The sequence below is a fragment of the Chiloscyllium punctatum genome, chromosome 30 (genome assembly GCF_047496795.1).
Source record: "Chiloscyllium punctatum isolate Juve2018m chromosome 30, sChiPun1.3, whole genome shotgun sequence".
In the NCBI taxonomy this organism is placed as follows: Eukaryota; Metazoa; Chordata; class Chondrichthyes; order Orectolobiformes; family Hemiscylliidae; genus Chiloscyllium; species Chiloscyllium punctatum.
The window spans coordinates 13,508,811-13,527,605 of record NC_092768.1 but is presented as its reverse complement, the minus strand read 5'-3'; the positions used below and the strand labels follow the sequence as shown (position 1 = coordinate 13,527,605).

General features: G+C 44.6%; 1 protein-coding gene across 1 annotated transcript; it reads right to left on the bottom strand.

The window, feature by feature from the left end:
• Positions 1 to 9,315: 9,315 nt before the first annotated feature.
• LOC140455197 (zinc-binding protein A33-like) lies at positions 9,316 to 18,525 on the bottom strand. Its single transcript, XM_072549912.1, has 6 exons — positions 17,971 to 18,525; positions 17,608 to 17,694; positions 17,282 to 17,515; positions 16,394 to 16,416; positions 16,187 to 16,302; positions 9,316 to 10,120 (listed from the first exon to the last, which is right to left on the bottom strand). The coding sequence occupies exons 1-6, from the start codon at positions 18,382 to 18,384 to the stop codon at positions 9,576 to 9,578; spliced, it is 1,419 nt and encodes a 472-aa protein (XP_072406013.1). The 5' UTR covers positions 18,385 to 18,525; the 3' UTR covers positions 9,316 to 9,575.
• Between the last annotated feature and the right edge of the window lie 270 nt (positions 18,526 to 18,795).

Here is an 18,795-nt window from a genome sequence, read left to right as displayed (position 1 = left end):
GAACTGGAGTTGACGTAGGCCATGATCAGCCTCTCAAAGCACTTCATGATTATTGAGGTCAGAGCCATTGGCAGTTGTCATTAAGTTATATTATATGTGCTTTCTTAGGTACGGGGATGATGGTGGTGTTTGTGAAGCAGGTGGGGACTTTGGGCTTTTGGGAAGGAGAGGTTGAAGATGTCAGTGAATACCTTCTCCAGTTGGTCTGCACAGGATCTGAGTGCTCAGTCAGGGATGCTGTCCGAGACCATTGCTTTCCTTAGGTTGACTCCCAGGAAGATTGATCTGCTGTCTGCAGCGGTGACTAAGGCCTTCTTCTCAAACCGAGCACAAAAAGCATTAAGCGCATTGGGGGTGGGAGGGATGTGCTTTGTCTGCTGTCTTGCTCTGCTTCATTTTTTATCCCATAATGTTACTTAGGCCTTGCCACAGACGGCAGCAGTCTGTTTGGTAGGTTTCGGCATTTGACTTGTCTGTTACTACCTCTTGCCATCCCTTATGACTCTGCAGAGTTCATATCTGGATTTCCTGTATTGGTCTGGGTCATCCCACTTGAATGCTGCCCAATAGGTCTTCAGTAGGAAGTGAATTTCCTGGTTCTTCTAAGCTTTACAGTTGGGGAACACCCGAATTGACTTCTTTAGTGTGCAGTCCTCCACACATTTGCTGATGAAGTCCATGATGATGACATACGCATTTATCTTTTCTGTGAGTACTTGAGTACAGTCCAATCCACTGATTCCAAGCAGTCCCAGAAACTACCATCCACAGCCTTGACCAAGCACTGTACTTCCTTTTCTGAAGGGCCCTCCCATTTCAGCTTCTGCTTGTAAGCTGGGAAGAGGAACACTGCACTGTGATCTGATTTTCCAAAGTGTGGGCAGAGGATGGAGCGATAGGCACCTTTGATGGTGGTGTGGCAGTAGTCCAGAATGCTCAGTCCTCTGGTGAGGCAGGACATAAGAACATAAGAACATAACATAAGAACTATGAGCAGGAATAGGCCATGTGGCCCTTTGAGCCTGCTCTACCATTCAATAAGATCATAACCGATCTTTTCATGGCCTCAGCTCCACTTACCTGCCCTCCAGCCGTAACCCTTAATTCCTTCATTGTTCAAAAAAACAATGTTACTTTACTTCACTGGGCAGGGAATTTCTTCGATTCACAACCCTCTGGGTGAAGAAGTTCCTTCTCAATTCAGTCCTAAATCTCCTGTCCCTACTTTTAAGGCAATGCCAGTGGAAATATCCTCTCTACTTTATCTTATCTATTACTTTCACAATTTTATATACTTCTTAAATTACCCCTCATTCTTCTAAATTCCAATGAATATAATGCAAGTCTACCCAGTCTCTCCTCATAAGCCAACCCCCTCAACTCTGGAATCAACCTCGTGAATGTCCTCTGTACTCCCTCCAGTGCAAATAAATCCTTTCTCAAATAAGGAGACTAAAACTGCATGCAGTACTCCAGGTGTGGCCTCAGCAGCACCCTATCCAGCTGTATCATCACCTCCTTGCTTTTAAACTCAATTCCTTGAGCAATGAAGGACAAAACTTAATTTGCCTTCCTAATTACCTGTTGTATCTGCAGACCAACCTCCTATGATTCATGCACAAGGCCACCCAGGTCCCTCTGCATAGCAGCATGCTGCAACCTTTTACCATTCAATTAAAGACATAAGACCATAAGACATAGGAGTGGAAGTAAGGCCATTCGGCCCATCGAGTCCACTCCGCCATTCAATCATGGCTGATGCCCATTTCAGCTCCACTTGCCAGCGTTCTCCCCGTAGCCCTTAATTCCTCTAGACAACAAGAACCTATCAATCTCGGCCTTGAAGACATTTAGCGTCCCGGCTTCCACTGCACTCCGTGGCAATGAATTCCACAGGCCCACCACTCTCTGGCTGAAGAAATGTCTCCGCATTTCCGTTCTGAAATGACCCCCTCTAATTCTAAGGCTGTGTCCACGGGTCCTAGTCTCCTCGCCTAACAGAAACAATTTTCTAGCATCCACCTTTTCAAAGCCATGTATTATTTTGTACGTCTCTATTAGATCTCCCCTTAATCTTCTAAACTCCAACGAATATAATCCCAGTATCCTCAGCCGTTCCTCATATGCTAGACCTGTCATTCCAGGGATCATCCGTGTGAATCTCCGCTGGACACGTTCCAGTGCCAGTATGTCCTTCCTGAGGTGTGGCGACCAAAACTGGACACAGTACTCCAAATGGGGCCTAACCAGAGCTTTATAAAGTCTTAGTAGTACATCTCTGCTTTTATATTCCAACCCTCTTGAGATAAGAGACAACATTGCATTCGCTTTCTTAATCACAGACTCAACCTGCATGTTTACCTTTAGAGAATCCTCGACTAGCACTCCCAGATCCCTTTGTGCTTTGGCTTTATTAAGTTTCTCACCATTTAGAAAGTAGTCCATTCCTATATTCTTTTTGCCAAAGTGCAAGACCTCGCACTTGCTCACGTTAAATTCCATCAGCCATTTCCTGGACCACTCTCCCAACCTGTCTAGATCCTTCTGTAGCCTCCCCACTTCCTCAGTACTACCTGCCTGTCTACCTAACTTTGTATCATCGGCAAACTTCGCTAGAATGCCCCCGGTTCCCTCATCCAAATCATTAATATATAATGCGAACAGCTGTGGCCCCAGCACCGAACCCTGCGGGACACCGCTCGTCACCGGCTGCCATTCTGAAAAAGAACCTTTTATCCCAACTCTCTGCCTTCTGTTAGATAGCCAATCCTCAATCCATCCCAGCAGCTCACCTCGAACACCATGGGCCCTCACCTTGCTCAGCAGTCTCCCGTGTGGCACCTTATCAAAGGCCTTTTGAAAGTCCAGATAGACCACATCCACTGGGTTCCCCTGGTCTAACCTACTTGTTACCTCTTCAAAAAATTCCAACAGTCCGTTCTGAAATGTCCTTTTTTACTGTTACTCTGACCAAAATGGATGACTTTACATTTACTCATATTGTATTCCATCTACCAGACCTTTGCCCATTCACTTTGACACACTACATGTGGTCCCCAACTCCAAATCATCTATGTAAATTGTGGATAGTGTGGTCACAATACTGGTGTCTGAGGCACACCACTAGTTACTGATTGCCAATCAGAACAGCACTCATTTATCCCCACTTCTTGCTTCCTGTTAGTCAACCAATCCTCTATCCAGGCTAATACTTTCCCTGTAACACCATATTTCTTTATCTTATGCAGCAGCATTTTATGTGGCACCTTGTTGAATGCCTTTTGAAAATCTACAATCACTACATCTACTGGGTCCCTGTTGTCCACAGTGCTCATTATATCTTCATATAATTCCAAATGATTAGTTAAGCATGACCTGCCCTTCGTGAACTCATGTTGCATCTGCCCAGTGGGACAATTTCTATCTAGAACCTTGCTATTTCTTCCTTGATAATAGACTCAAGCATCTTCTTCATTACAGACGTTAAGCTGACTGGTCTATAATTCCCCATCTTCTATCTATCACCCTTTTTAAACAGTGGCATCACATTTGTAATTTTCCAATCTGCTGTAACTGTCACAGAGTTCAGTGAATTTCAGAAAATTACCACAAGTGCACTTGCTTTTTCTCCTGCTACCTCTTTTAGTACCCTGGGATGCATTCCATTTAGGCCAGGAGACTTGTCTACCATTAGCTCCATGAGCTTACCCACCCCAATATCTCTTCTGTGATAATGATTGTTTACAGGTCCTCATCTATGGTTGTCTCTTTGTCAATTACTGGCATGTTATTCATGTCCTCCACTGTGAAGACCAATTCAAAATACCTATCCAATGCCTCGGCTATTTCATCAGATCCCATGACTAAATGCCCCTTCTCATCATCTAAAGGACCAAACCCTTTTTCATTTTATATATTTATAGAAACTTTTACTATCTGCTTTTATATTCTGTGCTAGTGTTTTCTCATGTTCAATCATACTTTTCTTTATCATTCTTTTTGTGGCTTTCCATTGACCTTTAAAGTTTTCCCAGTCTTCTAGTTTCCCACTGATCTTGGCCACTTTGTGTGCTTTCTCTTTCACTTTGACAGCTCCCCTTCCCGCCTTTATTTCCTGAGACACCTATGGCAGAGTACCCCTTTTCTGACAGTCCTTCCTTTTCACTGGATTATACCTTTTCTGTGCACTTTGAAAAATTGCTTTGAAAGTCCTCCACTGCTTGTCAACTGTCCCACCATAAAGTCTTTGTTTCCAACTGACTTTAACAGAGTCCTCCCCTCATCCTATTGTTGTCTCCCTTGTGTGGTGGTACTTTGGCAGCACTCTCGTGAGGTTGGCCTGGTTGAAGTCATGTTTGTGGCTATGTAAATCACAGCCATGGCATTCGTCACATCCACATGGGGTGGTATGTAAGCTGCTGTCAGAATGGAAGAGGTGAACTCTCGTGGTAGGTAGTAGGGACCGCGTTTTACTGTAGAGTATTCTGGGTCTGGGGAGCCATGGCTTGCCAGGCTTGTTATGCTTGAGCAGAAGGCAGTGTTGGTCAGGAAGAATATCCCACCACCCTTTGAATGAGGACACCTTGCAGTCCATGCAATGTTGACCAAAACCGTAGGCCACTTAGTCAAATGTTTGTCCAGGCAACACCATGCCTTTCCCATGGAATAGTAAACCTCAAACTTCAAGCTGCCCCAGATTTACTTTAACCCAAGAACTCTGATACAATTTAATTAGAACTGGAGGAGACTCTTCAGCCCATTCAGCTTATTTTGCAACTCTATTGTATCAATTAAATTCATTTATTACATCATTGTCCATCTCTGGACCTTATTCATTATTTCACTGACGATAAATCTCTGGAATTAATCTGTATCATTGTTTGTTGATATTTTCTGTGAACTTTTACTGTTGCCTTGTGGTTGGGATTGGGACTCCAAATTGTATTTCCTTGTGTTATCGATTTCCGACATCTGGTGGTGTTATTGCTTTCTTTCTCATTTTCACATGGAGAACCATAGAAACATTAAAAGGGAAAAGCAGGAGTAAGCCATTCAATCCCTTGAGACTACTCCATCCTTCAATGTGATCATTGCTGATCATCGAGCTTACTATCCTAAACCAGCTTCCCCTCCCCAATATGCATTGGTCCCTTTAGCCACATGAACTATATGTACCTCATTCTTGAAAACACACAATGTTTTGGCCTTAATCACTTTCTGTAGTAATGAATTCCACAAGCTCATCACTCTCTGGGTGAAAATATTTCTCCTCATTCTAGTCCTAAAATGCATCCGTCTTTTCATTAAACTATAACCGCAGTTTCTACCCTTCCCCCATCTCCCCACGCCCCCAAAGCAGGGACATCTTCCTCAATCTCATCTGTCTGGTCCAATTAAATTTTTATAAGTTTCTATGTGATCCTCCTTATTCTTCTAAACTCTGGTGAGTAAAACTCTAACTGACTCAATCACTCCTCATAAGTCAGCCGGGTCATCCCAGGAATCAATTTGGTAAATCCTCATTGCACAAGACGAGGTGGTGGAAAAGGGTCTGTTTCCATGTTGTGTGAATCTATGACACTGTGACTCTATAAATTGTTCATTGGATAGAAAGTGCTAGTAACTGACACCCTGAAATCTCACATTGGGCTCACAATCTTAACTCTGTACCTCTTGAGGAGCATACAAAAGCTTGGGGCAGCTGAAGTTAAATGGGGATACTCCGAGTGCCTGAAATGCATATAACGATAGTCTTATTCAAGTAAAAGATTCCTTTGACTTGTTTGGATAGAGTCAAATTCCAATGTTTGCTTGTTTCCTTGATAAGCTACTGTACAAAACTATACTGCATTTGTGTCTGCGTGTATATTTAAAATTTTTTTATGAACAGAGTATTTTTTGAAATTAAAAAAAACTTGCTGAGTTTCTGCAGCCCCAGTTAACTTCAGCAGGAAGACCTCAGACAGCAGTCTTTCTCCACTGCCCCAAGCTTTAGTGCATCCCTCAGCACATAGTCCTGGACCTTGGAAAGTGCCAGTCTGTAACACTCAGTCAGGATTAACTCCTTGCTCTGGGAAACCACCAAGTTTTGGACAGACCAAAGAGCATCTTGTATGGAGTTGGTGGTCCTCCAGGCGCAGTCAATGTCCATCTTAGGGTGTGTCCTGGGGAACAGACACAGAGCTCAGAATCCCGTGTCACAGAGCCACTCCACAGATGAGCTGGATGAGCCTCAACAAAAAAATGTTACATCTTCCTCCAGACTTCCTTTACAAAGGAACATTCCAGAAGGGGTTGTGTGACAGTCTCTACCCCCAACATGCCCCCACCCCAGTACTTTCGAGGGCAGCATGCGGTGACACTGACTGACCAGGTCCCCAGGAAGGATCTCACAGGTAGTAAGTACCCTTCCCACTACCAACCAAACAATGTCTTGGTGCTGGTTGGAAAATTCTGGCGATGATGTACTCTGGTCCTTCTGTTGAAGTTAAATGGGGGTCCATTCAGTTATTGGACCCTCCTAGTATTTCAAATGCATGTAACTAGAGTCTTGTAAGAGTTGCCTTTGGTTTGTATGTTGGAAAGTCAAACTACAATGTTTGTTTCCTCACATGCTACTGTACAAAACCAAACTGCATATCTTTTGATGAATAAAGTCTACTTGTGAATTTTTTTTTTAAATCCTGCGGAGTTTCCCACCAATTTCTGTTTTTCTTTCAGATCTCCAGCATTCACAGTTCTTTGTTCTCTCATTGGGTGTTATTTGGCCACAGTACCAGTTCCCATCAGCTGACGGCGATCCTGTACCACATCTAACATTTCCTTTCAGAAACCTCAGCGTCGTCTGTTGCCTGCAGTCCCGCTGACTGCCGGGGTGGGGCAGGGACGGAATCATGGTACGAATAATTTTTTAACTGGGATGAGACTGTTGGAATTGGGACTTGCTGTAATTTACTGCTCACAATGTGACCTCATCTATATCGGGAAGATGAAACAGAGTGTATGATGCCTTGAGAACACCTACACTTTGTCTGCAAAAATGACCCCAAACTTCCAGTTACCCACCACTCAGCACATCTGTGTTGTAGTAATTGTAACAAGGCCAGCCAGATGGACCTGACAGAATATGATTCTGACAGGGGCTGTTAATCTGGTCCAATCAGGGAGCCTTGGCTGACAGGAGGGTTGGCCAAACTGGCCATAAACAGGTCCAGGCAGCGGACCGTGGAGGGGGTTGTTAGGGCCGACTGCCTGCCCCTCTTTCGTGGTTACATTAGAGCCTGGGTGTCTCTGGAGAAGGAGCACGCAGCGTCCACCAACACCCTGGAGCTGTTCAGGGAGAGGTGGGTGCCGCAGGGAGTGGAGTGGAAAGGGTGTTTCCTTTCTTCCTGGTGGTGGAAATAAAGATTCCTTCTAAATAAAGATTCGTGCACACACACACAACATAGGTGCTGGGGAAAAAATAAGCACTACCACAGTTAGGTGGTAGTGTGGGGGTAATTTTAAATAAAAAGAAAGAGAAGAAATAGAGAAAAAAATAAACAGGAGGGTTGGCCAAACTGGCCATAAACAGGCAGTGGGCCATGGAGGGGGTTGTTAGGACCGATTGCCTGCCCCTCTTCCACGGTTATGTTAGAGCCCGGGTGTCTCTGGAGAAGGAGCACGCAGTGTCCACCAACACCCTGGAGTTGTTCAGGGAGAGGTGGGCACCACAGGGAGTGGAGTGCATTATTTCCCCCTCCAACTCTATTTTGATTTAATCCCTGCCCTCCCCTTCACTGTTTGATCACACAGCATTACCCTTTGATGTGAAGGGCAGTGCTTGTCACTGGCCACTCGGGTGTTTCTTTTCTTCCTGATGTTGGAAATTGAATAAAGGTTCATACACCTTGTGTCTTTGACTGCGTCTCACATCTGCACACATTTAACATGGGTGCTGTGGAAAAATAAGCACTACTGAGGTTAGACGGCAGTGTGGGGGAAGACAAAAAAAACGAGAGTGTCAGCTGTCCTGCTCACTCTGAGAGCTGTCCCTGAGAGAACTGGATCAGGGGCATTCCCTGCATTAAAAGAGGAGAGGAGACTGATTCTGCGTCCTCATGTTAAGGAGAAGTGTATTTTGAGGTTCTTTGTTTCTTTTCTTTATTGTTTATTGAGATTGTTTGCTTGTTTGTTTTCAGAAAAATAAATAAATAAATAACTAAGAGGGTTGGCCAAACTGTCCATAAACAGGTCCAGGCACCGGGCAGTGGAATGGGTCATTAGGACCCTCTTCCACAGTGATGTAGGAGCCCGGGTGTCTCTGGAGAAGGAGCATGCGGTGTCCACCAACACCCTTGAGCTGTTCAAGGAGAGGTGGGTACCGCAGGGAGTGGAATGTTTCATTTCCCCCTCCAACTCTATTTTGATTCACTTTTTTGATCATGCAGCATTATATCCAAGATATAAGGGGTTTATTCACATGTATGTGGGAGCAGTTCAAAGGTCTTTCACTGAATTACAAACAGTCATGGCGTTTATACACAACATACATTCACAAAACATACAGTTCCACACCTCCATCCGGGAGGACAGCCCACCTGTCACTAACCTCAGTACATATTAAACGGAGTTTTGTTTTTCACATTGCAGGAGTTGGTTGTATTTTTTTTTCAAATGGAAATGGAAGAAATCAAGTTCCTGATATTATGTGTAACATGTATGTAATTTCTCCTTTTCTGATAAGCTGAAGTGAAAGAAAACACATCAGCTTCTTGATGTTCTCATTGAGACATGAACAGAAATTAAATATATCTGTAAAGTCAATATCTGCATAAATGGACATTTACACTAAGCTAGTCCCAGAAGTAAGAAACTTTAATAAATAATACTTTACAGAATAAGTATAGAATCCTTATGGAATTATTGAACACAGCATGAGGCCACTTTGGCAAAGAACCTGTTTCCTTTCTCTCTCTGGAAAACACAGACTCCCAGATTCCGATTTCCATATTGATATCCCTTAGCTGGTAGGACAGTGCCTTGCCCCCTCTCATCGATACAAGTGTCCAGTTGGGACTAACAAATGACCCTCAGTATGAGGCAAGCTAAGAGGTGAGCTCGAGCTGAAATGATGGACAAGGAGAGAGGTGACCACCCTGATATCTGGGGTAGCTGTCCTGTATTCACTGGGGAGAAGGTTCGACCATGTGATGCCGACACCGGGTGACCTCCCAGCCCCTGGAAATAAAGCCCATGAACGGGAGCTCGGAGACAGGGGGCAGTCCTCATCAGGCAGCCGCCTTCTTCAGATTGAAGATGGAGCTGGGAATCATCAGGGGTATCAGATGAAGTCGTGGGTCAGGGGTGAAGTTGGGGTCGGGGGTGAAGTTGGGGTCAGGGGTCAGGTGGGGTAGTTGGGAGGGTCAGGGTTGATGCTGGTCCTGGGGCAGAGTGCAGTTGGTCGGTTGGTCAGTTTTGGTGGGAGATGTTGGTGGAGGATGGGTGTCTCGTGCATATCTTTTGGGAACAGTCCCTCCTCTGACCCTCTGGAGATCGGAAAGTCTGTCCCACTGTGATATTATGGGATGGAGCTGTCAGTGACTTTTAATCCTACAGATTCTCAGCGGTTTTTTATCAAGTCCCGGACGGAATATGGGAACGATTCTCTCAGTGAATGTCTGGGTGAAAGTGTAGAGATGGGACACATCGTCCGCATCGTAAAATGACATCTGTCCACCTTCATAGTCCAGGAACACGCCAATCTTCTGGGGTCTCTCACTCGGGGGAAGGGGTGTCGGTGAGGGGAAGGTACTGACCAAATAACGACCGAGGCGATCTCGATACAGACACCAGAATCCAGTCTCAGGGCTCGGGATGGATACCCGTTTTCTCTCGGCAGACTCGCGGGTCACACCCAGAGCCCATTCCTTCCCGTCTCCCACCTCCACTTCCCAGTAATGTCGCCCTGAGGTGAATCCCTCTGAGCCCCGGACACAGAATGAAGGATCAAACCTCTCCAATTTGTACAGGGATCGGAAGTGAAAGCTGTCGCTGTCTCTGAGTCTCACACTGGTCCGGTCCTCATTCACAATGACATCAGGATGGGCTGTGTCCGGATCCAGGGTCAGAGAGGCTGGAACTGGGAGAAATACAAACAACAGTCAGTCATTGAGTTTCTCACTGAGTTTTATTCAAACCCTTTCCTTTACAAAGAGCTCACTCGGGGCATTCCCGGGAATTCCAGTGTATGTAAATGACTCCAGGTTGTGTTATTGGAATCAGGGTTTACCCTACTGGGATCACTCTGCCTGTCCAACCCAGTGAGAGCTGAGCAGCGATCGGGAACGCACTGTGTTTTATTTTTACCTTTCCTCAGCCCCCTGTCTCCTGCTTCAATCCTGACCCAATACAAGGAATCCTGTGTCCCTCAGAGCCCTGGGCTTCTCAGTGATTGTAGAGTGAGGCCCAGACCTTTACAAATCCCCCAGGAACCGGGGCCAAGAGGCTCTGACACGGCAAAGAGAGACCATCTCAACCCTGGAGGTGTCAGCTCCGATATCCCACATCTCCAATCAGTGTGATCGAGGGGGGATAGGGACAGACTCCACACAGGAGGGGAAGAAGATTCCAGTAGATTGGAAAACAGCATACGTGACACCACTGTTTAAAAAAAGGAAGTAGATGGAGATCAAAGATGGCAGCATTGTTAGAAGTTGAAAATCACACAACACCAGGTTATAGTCCAACAGGTTTAATTGGAAGTGCTGCTCCTTCATCGGTCGGTTGTAATTTTTAACTTTGTACATCCCGGTCCAACACCAGCATCTCCAAATCATGGCATCCTGTTAGAACCGCATTTGCTGGACGCCACGCTGCAACACTGATTGGACAGAGCCAGAACCCATTCAAAACACTTCATTGTGCATAAAAACACAGTAAAGGAGCTGGAAACCTGAAAAAATGTTACTTACCATTGGCCTTGCAGCTGGAGAATGCTGAAGAAAGGAGGAAACTCCCCCCGGGGGCTAGGTCGGGGGTCTTGGCCCAGCCCATTGAAGCAGCAGGCTTGCTTACTCACCAGACCCTGGTCAAGGAGCTGACCAAATCCCGTGAGGTCCTGGGGAGGCAGATCCAGGAACAAATTGAAGAGAAGCTGGCTCTTGTATCTGCTATGTTGCAAGACCTGGGAAAGAGGACCAATGAGCTCGAGCACTGGGCTGCAGGGGTAGAGGCAGAGACTGACTCCTCCAAGAGCCAGATTGAAGCCTTGGAAACACAGATCCGGGGTCTGTTGGGCTGGGCAGACGAGCTCGAAAACAGAAGCAGAAGAAAGAACCTGTACATTGTTGGTATATCGGAGGGGACGGTCAGGTGGAGTTCTTCAAGGAGCGATTCCCAGAATTCATTGGTTTGGAGGCTCAGAGGGGAGGATAACAATTGAAAGAGCCCATCGGATCATGGCACAAAATCCAGGAGCAGATCAGCGCCCACACCCTGTCCTGGTGAGGTTCTATCATGGAAGCCTCTAGAGCCCGGGGAGGGACCTGAAGGCATTGATATGTGATGGCTCCAGGGTCATGTTTTTTAAAGACTTCTGGGCGGCAGTGGTCCAGAAAAGGAAGTCCATCAATGGTGTCAAGAGGAGATTGAGAGAGCTTAGGATCCAATATTCTTTCAGGTATCCAGTGGTGCTTCGGATCAATCATAATGAATCCATCCATTTGTTCGACTCATCAGAGAAAGTGAAGAACTTTGTGGGCATGTTAACTTAAGTCAAACAGCTGAATAGGAGTAGAGGACTGAGCTGCTCAGGTTTGCTCTTCTTTTAAAAGGACTTGGTGGAGTCTCCCTTCTGGTAATAAATTGTGTGAAATGATGTCCAAGATGGATAGAGTATTTATTTCTCATTTCTAAGTTGTTAAGCGATGGCTGACATATTTATTTATTTTTAGTTTACTTGTCTATAGTAACTAACCTTGCTCTTGGGTTTTTTTTTCTCTCTATGGGGTTGTCGATATATGTGTTGTGACCCTAGCAGGTAGGAGTTGAGAGGGCGGTTGGGACGGTTAGTAGAGATTTTGGATGTTTAGGTACCCCCTTCAAATGGGAGGTAAATTTTGCCAATCAGTGCCTTTGGCAATTGTTTTGTTTTTCAGTTTTTGCTATATATAGTTTTTATGAGTTTTGTACATTTGTTGGATGTAATTATTTTAGTCTGTGTAACTTTTGGGTTCTATAGATACTTTTGCATTAAAGCTCAGCGATCTGTAGTTTGGGTTCCTCCTCTCTGGAGTCGAGATGGTGCTGTGGAAGCTTATGGCTAAGGATGTGTTTAAGAGCTGCACTTGGAATATTAAGGGGAGTCACTCACTGTCAAGAGGAAGAAGGCACTTTCCAGCCTTAAAAGGGAGCGGGTGGATGTTGCCCTATTCCAAGAAACACACTTGGATGATGCAGAGCATTTGAAGCTGCAACAGAATGGGTATGACCAGGTTTATGTTTCATCTTTCAATACAAGGAGTAGAGGGGTGGCCATTTTAATCAGAAAGAATCTCCCATTTATGTTATTAGAGTGTATTAAAGACACACACAGGAGATTTGTAATCCTTAAAGCTTTAATACATGGGGAAGAATACGGGTTTTAAATGTTTCCTGTCCCCTGGCCCACCCCCTTAAATTCTCAACAGATGCACTTTCTAGACTGGTTAACCTGGCATCTCAACATATCATCGTAGGAGGGCATTTCAATTGCTTCATCGACCCTACAGTAGACAGATTGCCCGAAGGCCTGCCAATATATTCTTTGCAATCTAAACTATTAAGGGATTTATGAGCTGGATTGGGGTCGGTAGGTGTTTGGAGGCACTTTCACCCTACTGGCAGGGACTTCACATTCTTCTTGAACCCACATCAATGCCATACCAGGATTTATCCTTCTCTGACACCCTGTAGCACATCTGGGCTCAGTGGCGTCATGTACAATTGACAATATCATGATTTCCAATCATGCCCCAGTGTATTTAATGGTGAAGAGTAAGGAATACATTGGTAGGCATGAGGCACTGGCGACTAGACCTCTTCATCTTTAAGGGTAGCAAGTTTATCGAATTCTTTTCTACTGAGGTCAGGGCTTTCTTAGTTATTAATTCAGGCTCCGCCAGTAGCCCATCCATTCTTTGGGAAACAGCTAAGGCCTATGCTAGGGAGTTGGTTAATTCCTATCCAGCCAATAAGAAGCGTCAGACAGGTGAGCAGCAAGGCTTGCTTGAGATGCATCTGAAAGTAGCTGAGAAGGCATACTTTGACAGGCCCTCACTGGTTAAACTGCAGAGGATCGAGACGCCTGGTCTCCACTGAACTCTGTGCTCACACAGACAGCCAAGAAGGAGCTTACATTTGTAAAGCAAAGGCTGTTTGAGCATGGGCAAGTACCCAACATACCTTCCAAGGAAACGGAGTGCCCCCAAGCCATTACCTCGATCAGAGAGGACACTGGAAATTTGACTAATGTAGCATTCCAGAAACTTTCCTCTGATTTATATCAACCTGAAAGCTGTGAGAGTGAGTGGGTTAGGATGGAGTCCTTTTTTCAGAATTTGGACCTTCCTGGAGTGACTCCTGAACAAGAGTCTCTCCTCAATGCCCCTTTGTCAGAGTGAGAGGTGCAGGAGGCTGTAAGGCAGCTCCAGAATGGGAAGGCGCCAGGTCTTGACAGGCTCCCCAGTGAGTTCTATGAGGAATTTGTAAGTACATTGTCAGGACCAAGGCTTAGTATATTTAATGACTCATGTAGTCATGACCTCCTCCCACCATCTCTAAGAGAGGGGAACATCTCTCTCATTCTTAAAAAAGGGAAGGCCCCGGAGGATTGTGCTTCCTGTAGACCCATCTCACTCCTGAATGTTGACTTCAAAATTCTATCCAAGACTCTGGCATGAAGGCAAGAAACTGTACTGCCCTCCGTCATTAAGGAGGACCAGACGGGGTTCATAAAAGGTCGCAGATTGGTGGATAATGTCAGGAGATTACTTAACATGATCCAAGTATGTCAACAGCAATCGCCACAGGGATTGATGCTCTCTTTAGATGTTGAAAGGGCGTTTTTATCACGGTCGAGCGACCATATCTTTTTCATACTTTGAAGCAGTTTGGCCTGGGAGAGACCTTCATCAGGTGGGTGGAGGTTTTGTACAGTGATCCTCTTACCGCGGTCATCACCAATGGTCAAGCAATTTTAATATTTTGTAGGGGCAGTCGACAGGACAGTCCCTTGTCACCATTGCTTTTCATATTGGTAATCGAACCACTGGCGGAGGCATTACATAGGGATCCCAATATAACCCCTCCAGAAATGGGGAAGAAGTCTCATAAGTTCTCACTGTATGCAGATGGCATTCTTGTCTTTTTATCAAACCTACCAGTTTCAATGCCACACCTGATACAATGCATCAACTTATTTGGGGCTTCTCGGATTATAAAATCGATTTTGCGAAGTCAGAGACATGCCCATGGGTGGTCTCCCAAGACTGTCTGATCTTGAGGGCAGATTTCTATTCCCCTTTAGATGGTTGCTGGAGGCTTTCTCTACTTATTCATTTATTAATCCCGTTTTTAATTGGCTATTTAAAGCCAATTTGCCCAATTATTCGACAGAATCAAGCAGGACCTTCGTAGATGGGAGGCACTTCTGATCTCTTGGTTAGGTCGGATAGCCCTCATTAAAATGAACATTCTGCCCCACCTGTTGTATCCTGTGCAAAATTTTCCTCTGCTTTTTTCTGAGCAAATATTTAGAAGACTGAATGGCTGGTTTAGTTCTTTTATCTGGTTTCTCAAGTGGCCCTTAATTAAATTGGCTAAATTGCAGTTCCCTTACAGACTGGGAGGAGTGGGCCTCCCACATATCAGAAACTATCAGCTAAGATTGTTGCTGCCTTATGTGAGTGATTGAGCCCAAGGGGACCCTCACTCATTTTGGTTGGACATCGAAGCATCTCAGGAAGATGCCCTCTTTACTAGCCTGCTGTTCTTAGACAAAATGGGAACAGTTAAGGAATATTGCCATAGCTCAATAGTCATCAATACTGTCAAGGCTTGGAGGGCAATGCGTCAGGGTGAGGGCAATATTGCCAAAACCTCATTTTTGATACCCATAGTTGGTTTGCCAGGCTTTCAGCCAGGGTTGGTGGATTCTGGGTTTAAGCTATGGGCAGCTGGAGGTGTGTCTTGCCTGGATGATTTTTTCAAAGGGGACACACTGATGTCCTTTGAGAAGTTGGCTCAGAAATACGAATTGCCCAGAAGGGACCTCCTTCATTTCTTTCAAATTAGAAACTTCATACAAAAAGAGACTACACTTCTAACTGATCCTTATAGGTTGGATTTGGAGGAGAGGGTGTTGAGTGCTGAGAATACATTACCTGTTGGCAACGCTTATCATCTATTGGGAGAGGGCCCCTTGGATGAGAATGTTTAAAAATCACAGCAGAGGGAATGGGAACATAAACCAATCTGCAGAGGACTAACACCAGCAGCATCTCAATGTGATGTCCCACCACCCCCTCCTCTCTCCTGATACTCTCCCTGCATGGAGAAAAGACATTTGTCAGGGGAGTGGAATATTTCCTCAGTACAATTGAAAATAAACCTTGGGGACACTTTTCGGAATTGGGTTCCAATCCAGAGCTTGCTCCCCATGTCCACAGTGAGCACCAGTTGACTTCCCTCTAGGCACCTCCCCTCCCTCAGCAGGGACAGACAAAGCTTCATTCCCAGGCCTCCTGTCCCCACCTTATTCATGGTCATGAGTGGGACACAAAAGATGGAGCTCCATCAGGGGAATGCTGTATTGTGGAAGGGGAAAGGTCCCATTGGGAAGGAAAGGTGATGGGTTGGTGTGGAGGAGGGGAAGGGTGTCTCTAGCTGAATGTTTCAAAGTATTGCAGGTTTCCAGAGGCAGAGCTTCACCCAGGGCTCCGTGTGCGGCTCAGGTCCAGGGAGCTGACATTTTCAAACGAGGAGGTGAAGGTGATGGTTTTTGGAAGGGGGTCTTGTGTCTGAGCAGCACTTTAATTCCATTCATGATCACTTTTAACTGGGATCCTCGGCAACAACTCAGTCCGACCAATACTTTGCTAGATATAATCTAACTTAATTATCAAATGCAATAATTAAAAAACAGGAAATAAAAATATCTGCTATTTACCAGGTTTAATGGCATCAATTATTTCTCTCCACACCGTGTACTGGAAAAAGCTGTTGAAATTTTCATCAGACAAGGTGCTATCTGCTAATGGCAGTTTATTATAATCATCACTAATCCTGCAAATATAAAACAATGGGTTATAAATTGACTAAATTGGCATCTCTAAGTTACTTCAATAAATTGTGCAGAATAAAGAGTATGTCCTACCTCCTTGTCCGAGATGTTTCATCCTGAAATAAATCAAACACAAATCTAAGTTGAGAGAGACTGATTGTCTCTCGCCAGGCGGCAGCAACGATACAGACTGGTTGTTACAAGCTGCTGAGAACCTCCCTTTCACTCTACAGCTGACATACAGGGAGAACTGTACTGTTATTAAACCGACAGATACATTGGAGATGGTTCAAGACTTTGAAGAAGGATCCCAGAACTGACTGGATGCAACCATTAGAAAGACTGAAACAAATGATTGGTTCATCAGACACTAGACATTTCCGTCAATGCTACTCCCACACACAATGGACTGGACTGGGGAGAGGGAGTAAGGTTGGGAATGGGGCCAGGAGACTCCTGAATTTAACAGAGGGACCTGACTTATTTTCATTTTCCATTTCCGGACAATGCCAGTCACACTGGGAGGCCTTGGGATGGGGAGAGTTTCAGCAGCAGCTTTTAGCTGATTTGGAGATGCCGGTGTTGGACTGAGGTGTACAAAGTTAAAAATCACACAACAGGTATATTTGGAAGCACTAGTTTTCAGAGCCCTGCTCCTTCATCAGGTGATTGTTGAGTATAAGAGTGTAAGACATGGAGTTTATAGCAAACGCTTACAGTGTGATGTAATTGAAATTATATATTGAAAAAGACCTGGATTGTTTCTTAAGTCTTTCTTCTTTTAGAATGACCCATGTTGGTTTCAGTTCTTTCATATGTAAATGCCTTCAGTGGTATTAACTGATCCGAAGGGACAAAATAATCAATTATATTAAACCAGTTCTGAATTATTCAGAAAATGCTACACATATTTCATAATCCTGGCCCATCATATTGTCCTTGTGAATTTTCGCTGACCTAAACTGAAATATAATGTCTCACCTTCAGAAATAAAATTTCATCTTCATATTCCATTTGTTCCTGTAACTTCGAGAGTTTTTTCTGAATAAAATTTAACTTCTCCTGAATTTCTAGAAGATTTTTCTCTATTGGTTCTACAATCTTCTCTTCTTGTTCCCTGAGATCTTGGATTAAACGCTGCTCTTTCTCGGTGAGGAACTGGTGCATTTTAGCGAACGAGGATGTGATGTGGCTCTGCAGATCGCTCCCTTTTTCCTATAAAATGAAAGGTGAGACATAAATAATGTTGCATTATTAAGGAAGAAAACTAACCCAGATCTCCGACAATCATTTCAAGTAACGTTTACCCTAATTTCAGAAATCTTCTGTTTCCGTTTCTGTTCAGTTTCTCGAACGGCTGCTTCCTTCTCTGTAAGAGAGCATTTCACCTTCTCCTGGAGTTGGGAGAGAAGTAGATTCATAAACGTTTCACAAGTTATCGTGATCAGAAGAAAAGTAACAACAGAATACAAATAGACGAAAGTGAGGACTGCAGATGCTGGAGATTAGAGTCGAAACGAGGGCTTTTGCCCGAAACGTCGACTCTCCTGCTCCTCGGATGCTGCCTGACCTGCTGTGCTTTTCCAGCACCACACTCTCGAAACACAATACAAATGTCAGACCATGAAATGTGATGAAATAACCAGGAGATGAAATTTGTTTCGTTTTACCTTGTAGATTCCAACAGCTTCTTTAATCGAGATGAAATGGTGCTCTCTATGTTCTTGTGAATCTACACAATTCACACAGATCAATTTCTTGTCAGTTTCACAAAACAGCTTCAGCGCTTCCTGATGTTCCTCACAGTGATGTTTCCTTGCCATCTCTTGTGGATTCTGATTGAATTTTCGAGCTTTCTCGGCCAGATTCGCTAAGACACAATTTACCCTGAGATTTCTTTCCCGAAACTCCTCTCTGCATAATGGGCAGGAGTTTATCTTATTTTTCCAACTCTGGGTGATACAGGTGTGGCAGAAGTTATGTTCACAATTCAGTGCTACTGGTTTCGTGAAGAAATCCTGACAAATGGGACAAATTAAATCCTCGATGAAACTCTGGAATTGTTGTCTGGAATCCATGTTCATACTCAGCACTTCCTGATACAAGCTGTTTCCAGTTTGTATACTCCAGTGCAGCTAAACAGCGGTAAGTCAGCAACTTCACATCGTAGTTTATTGCAAAATGGAAGAAATTATTACTGGAACTCGCCTTGGTTCCAGCGACTATTTTAAAAATAAAACGACAAAACTGAAAGCAAAGGAGAGGAAAAATCGGCAGAGAATAAGTGAACGACAGTGAATAACTGAACCCAGGTGAAAGTCCATGGAGAGCTGGGAGGTTTGGGGCAGGGCTCGAGTGAGTGGATCGGACAGAGGAAGGGAGAAGCTGAGGTAGGTGGGGACTGAGATTCCAGACTGAACCTACTGACATGTACATATTCACTGGCGAAACAATATGTGCGACATCGATTCAGAATCTAAACTGTTGATTCCAGC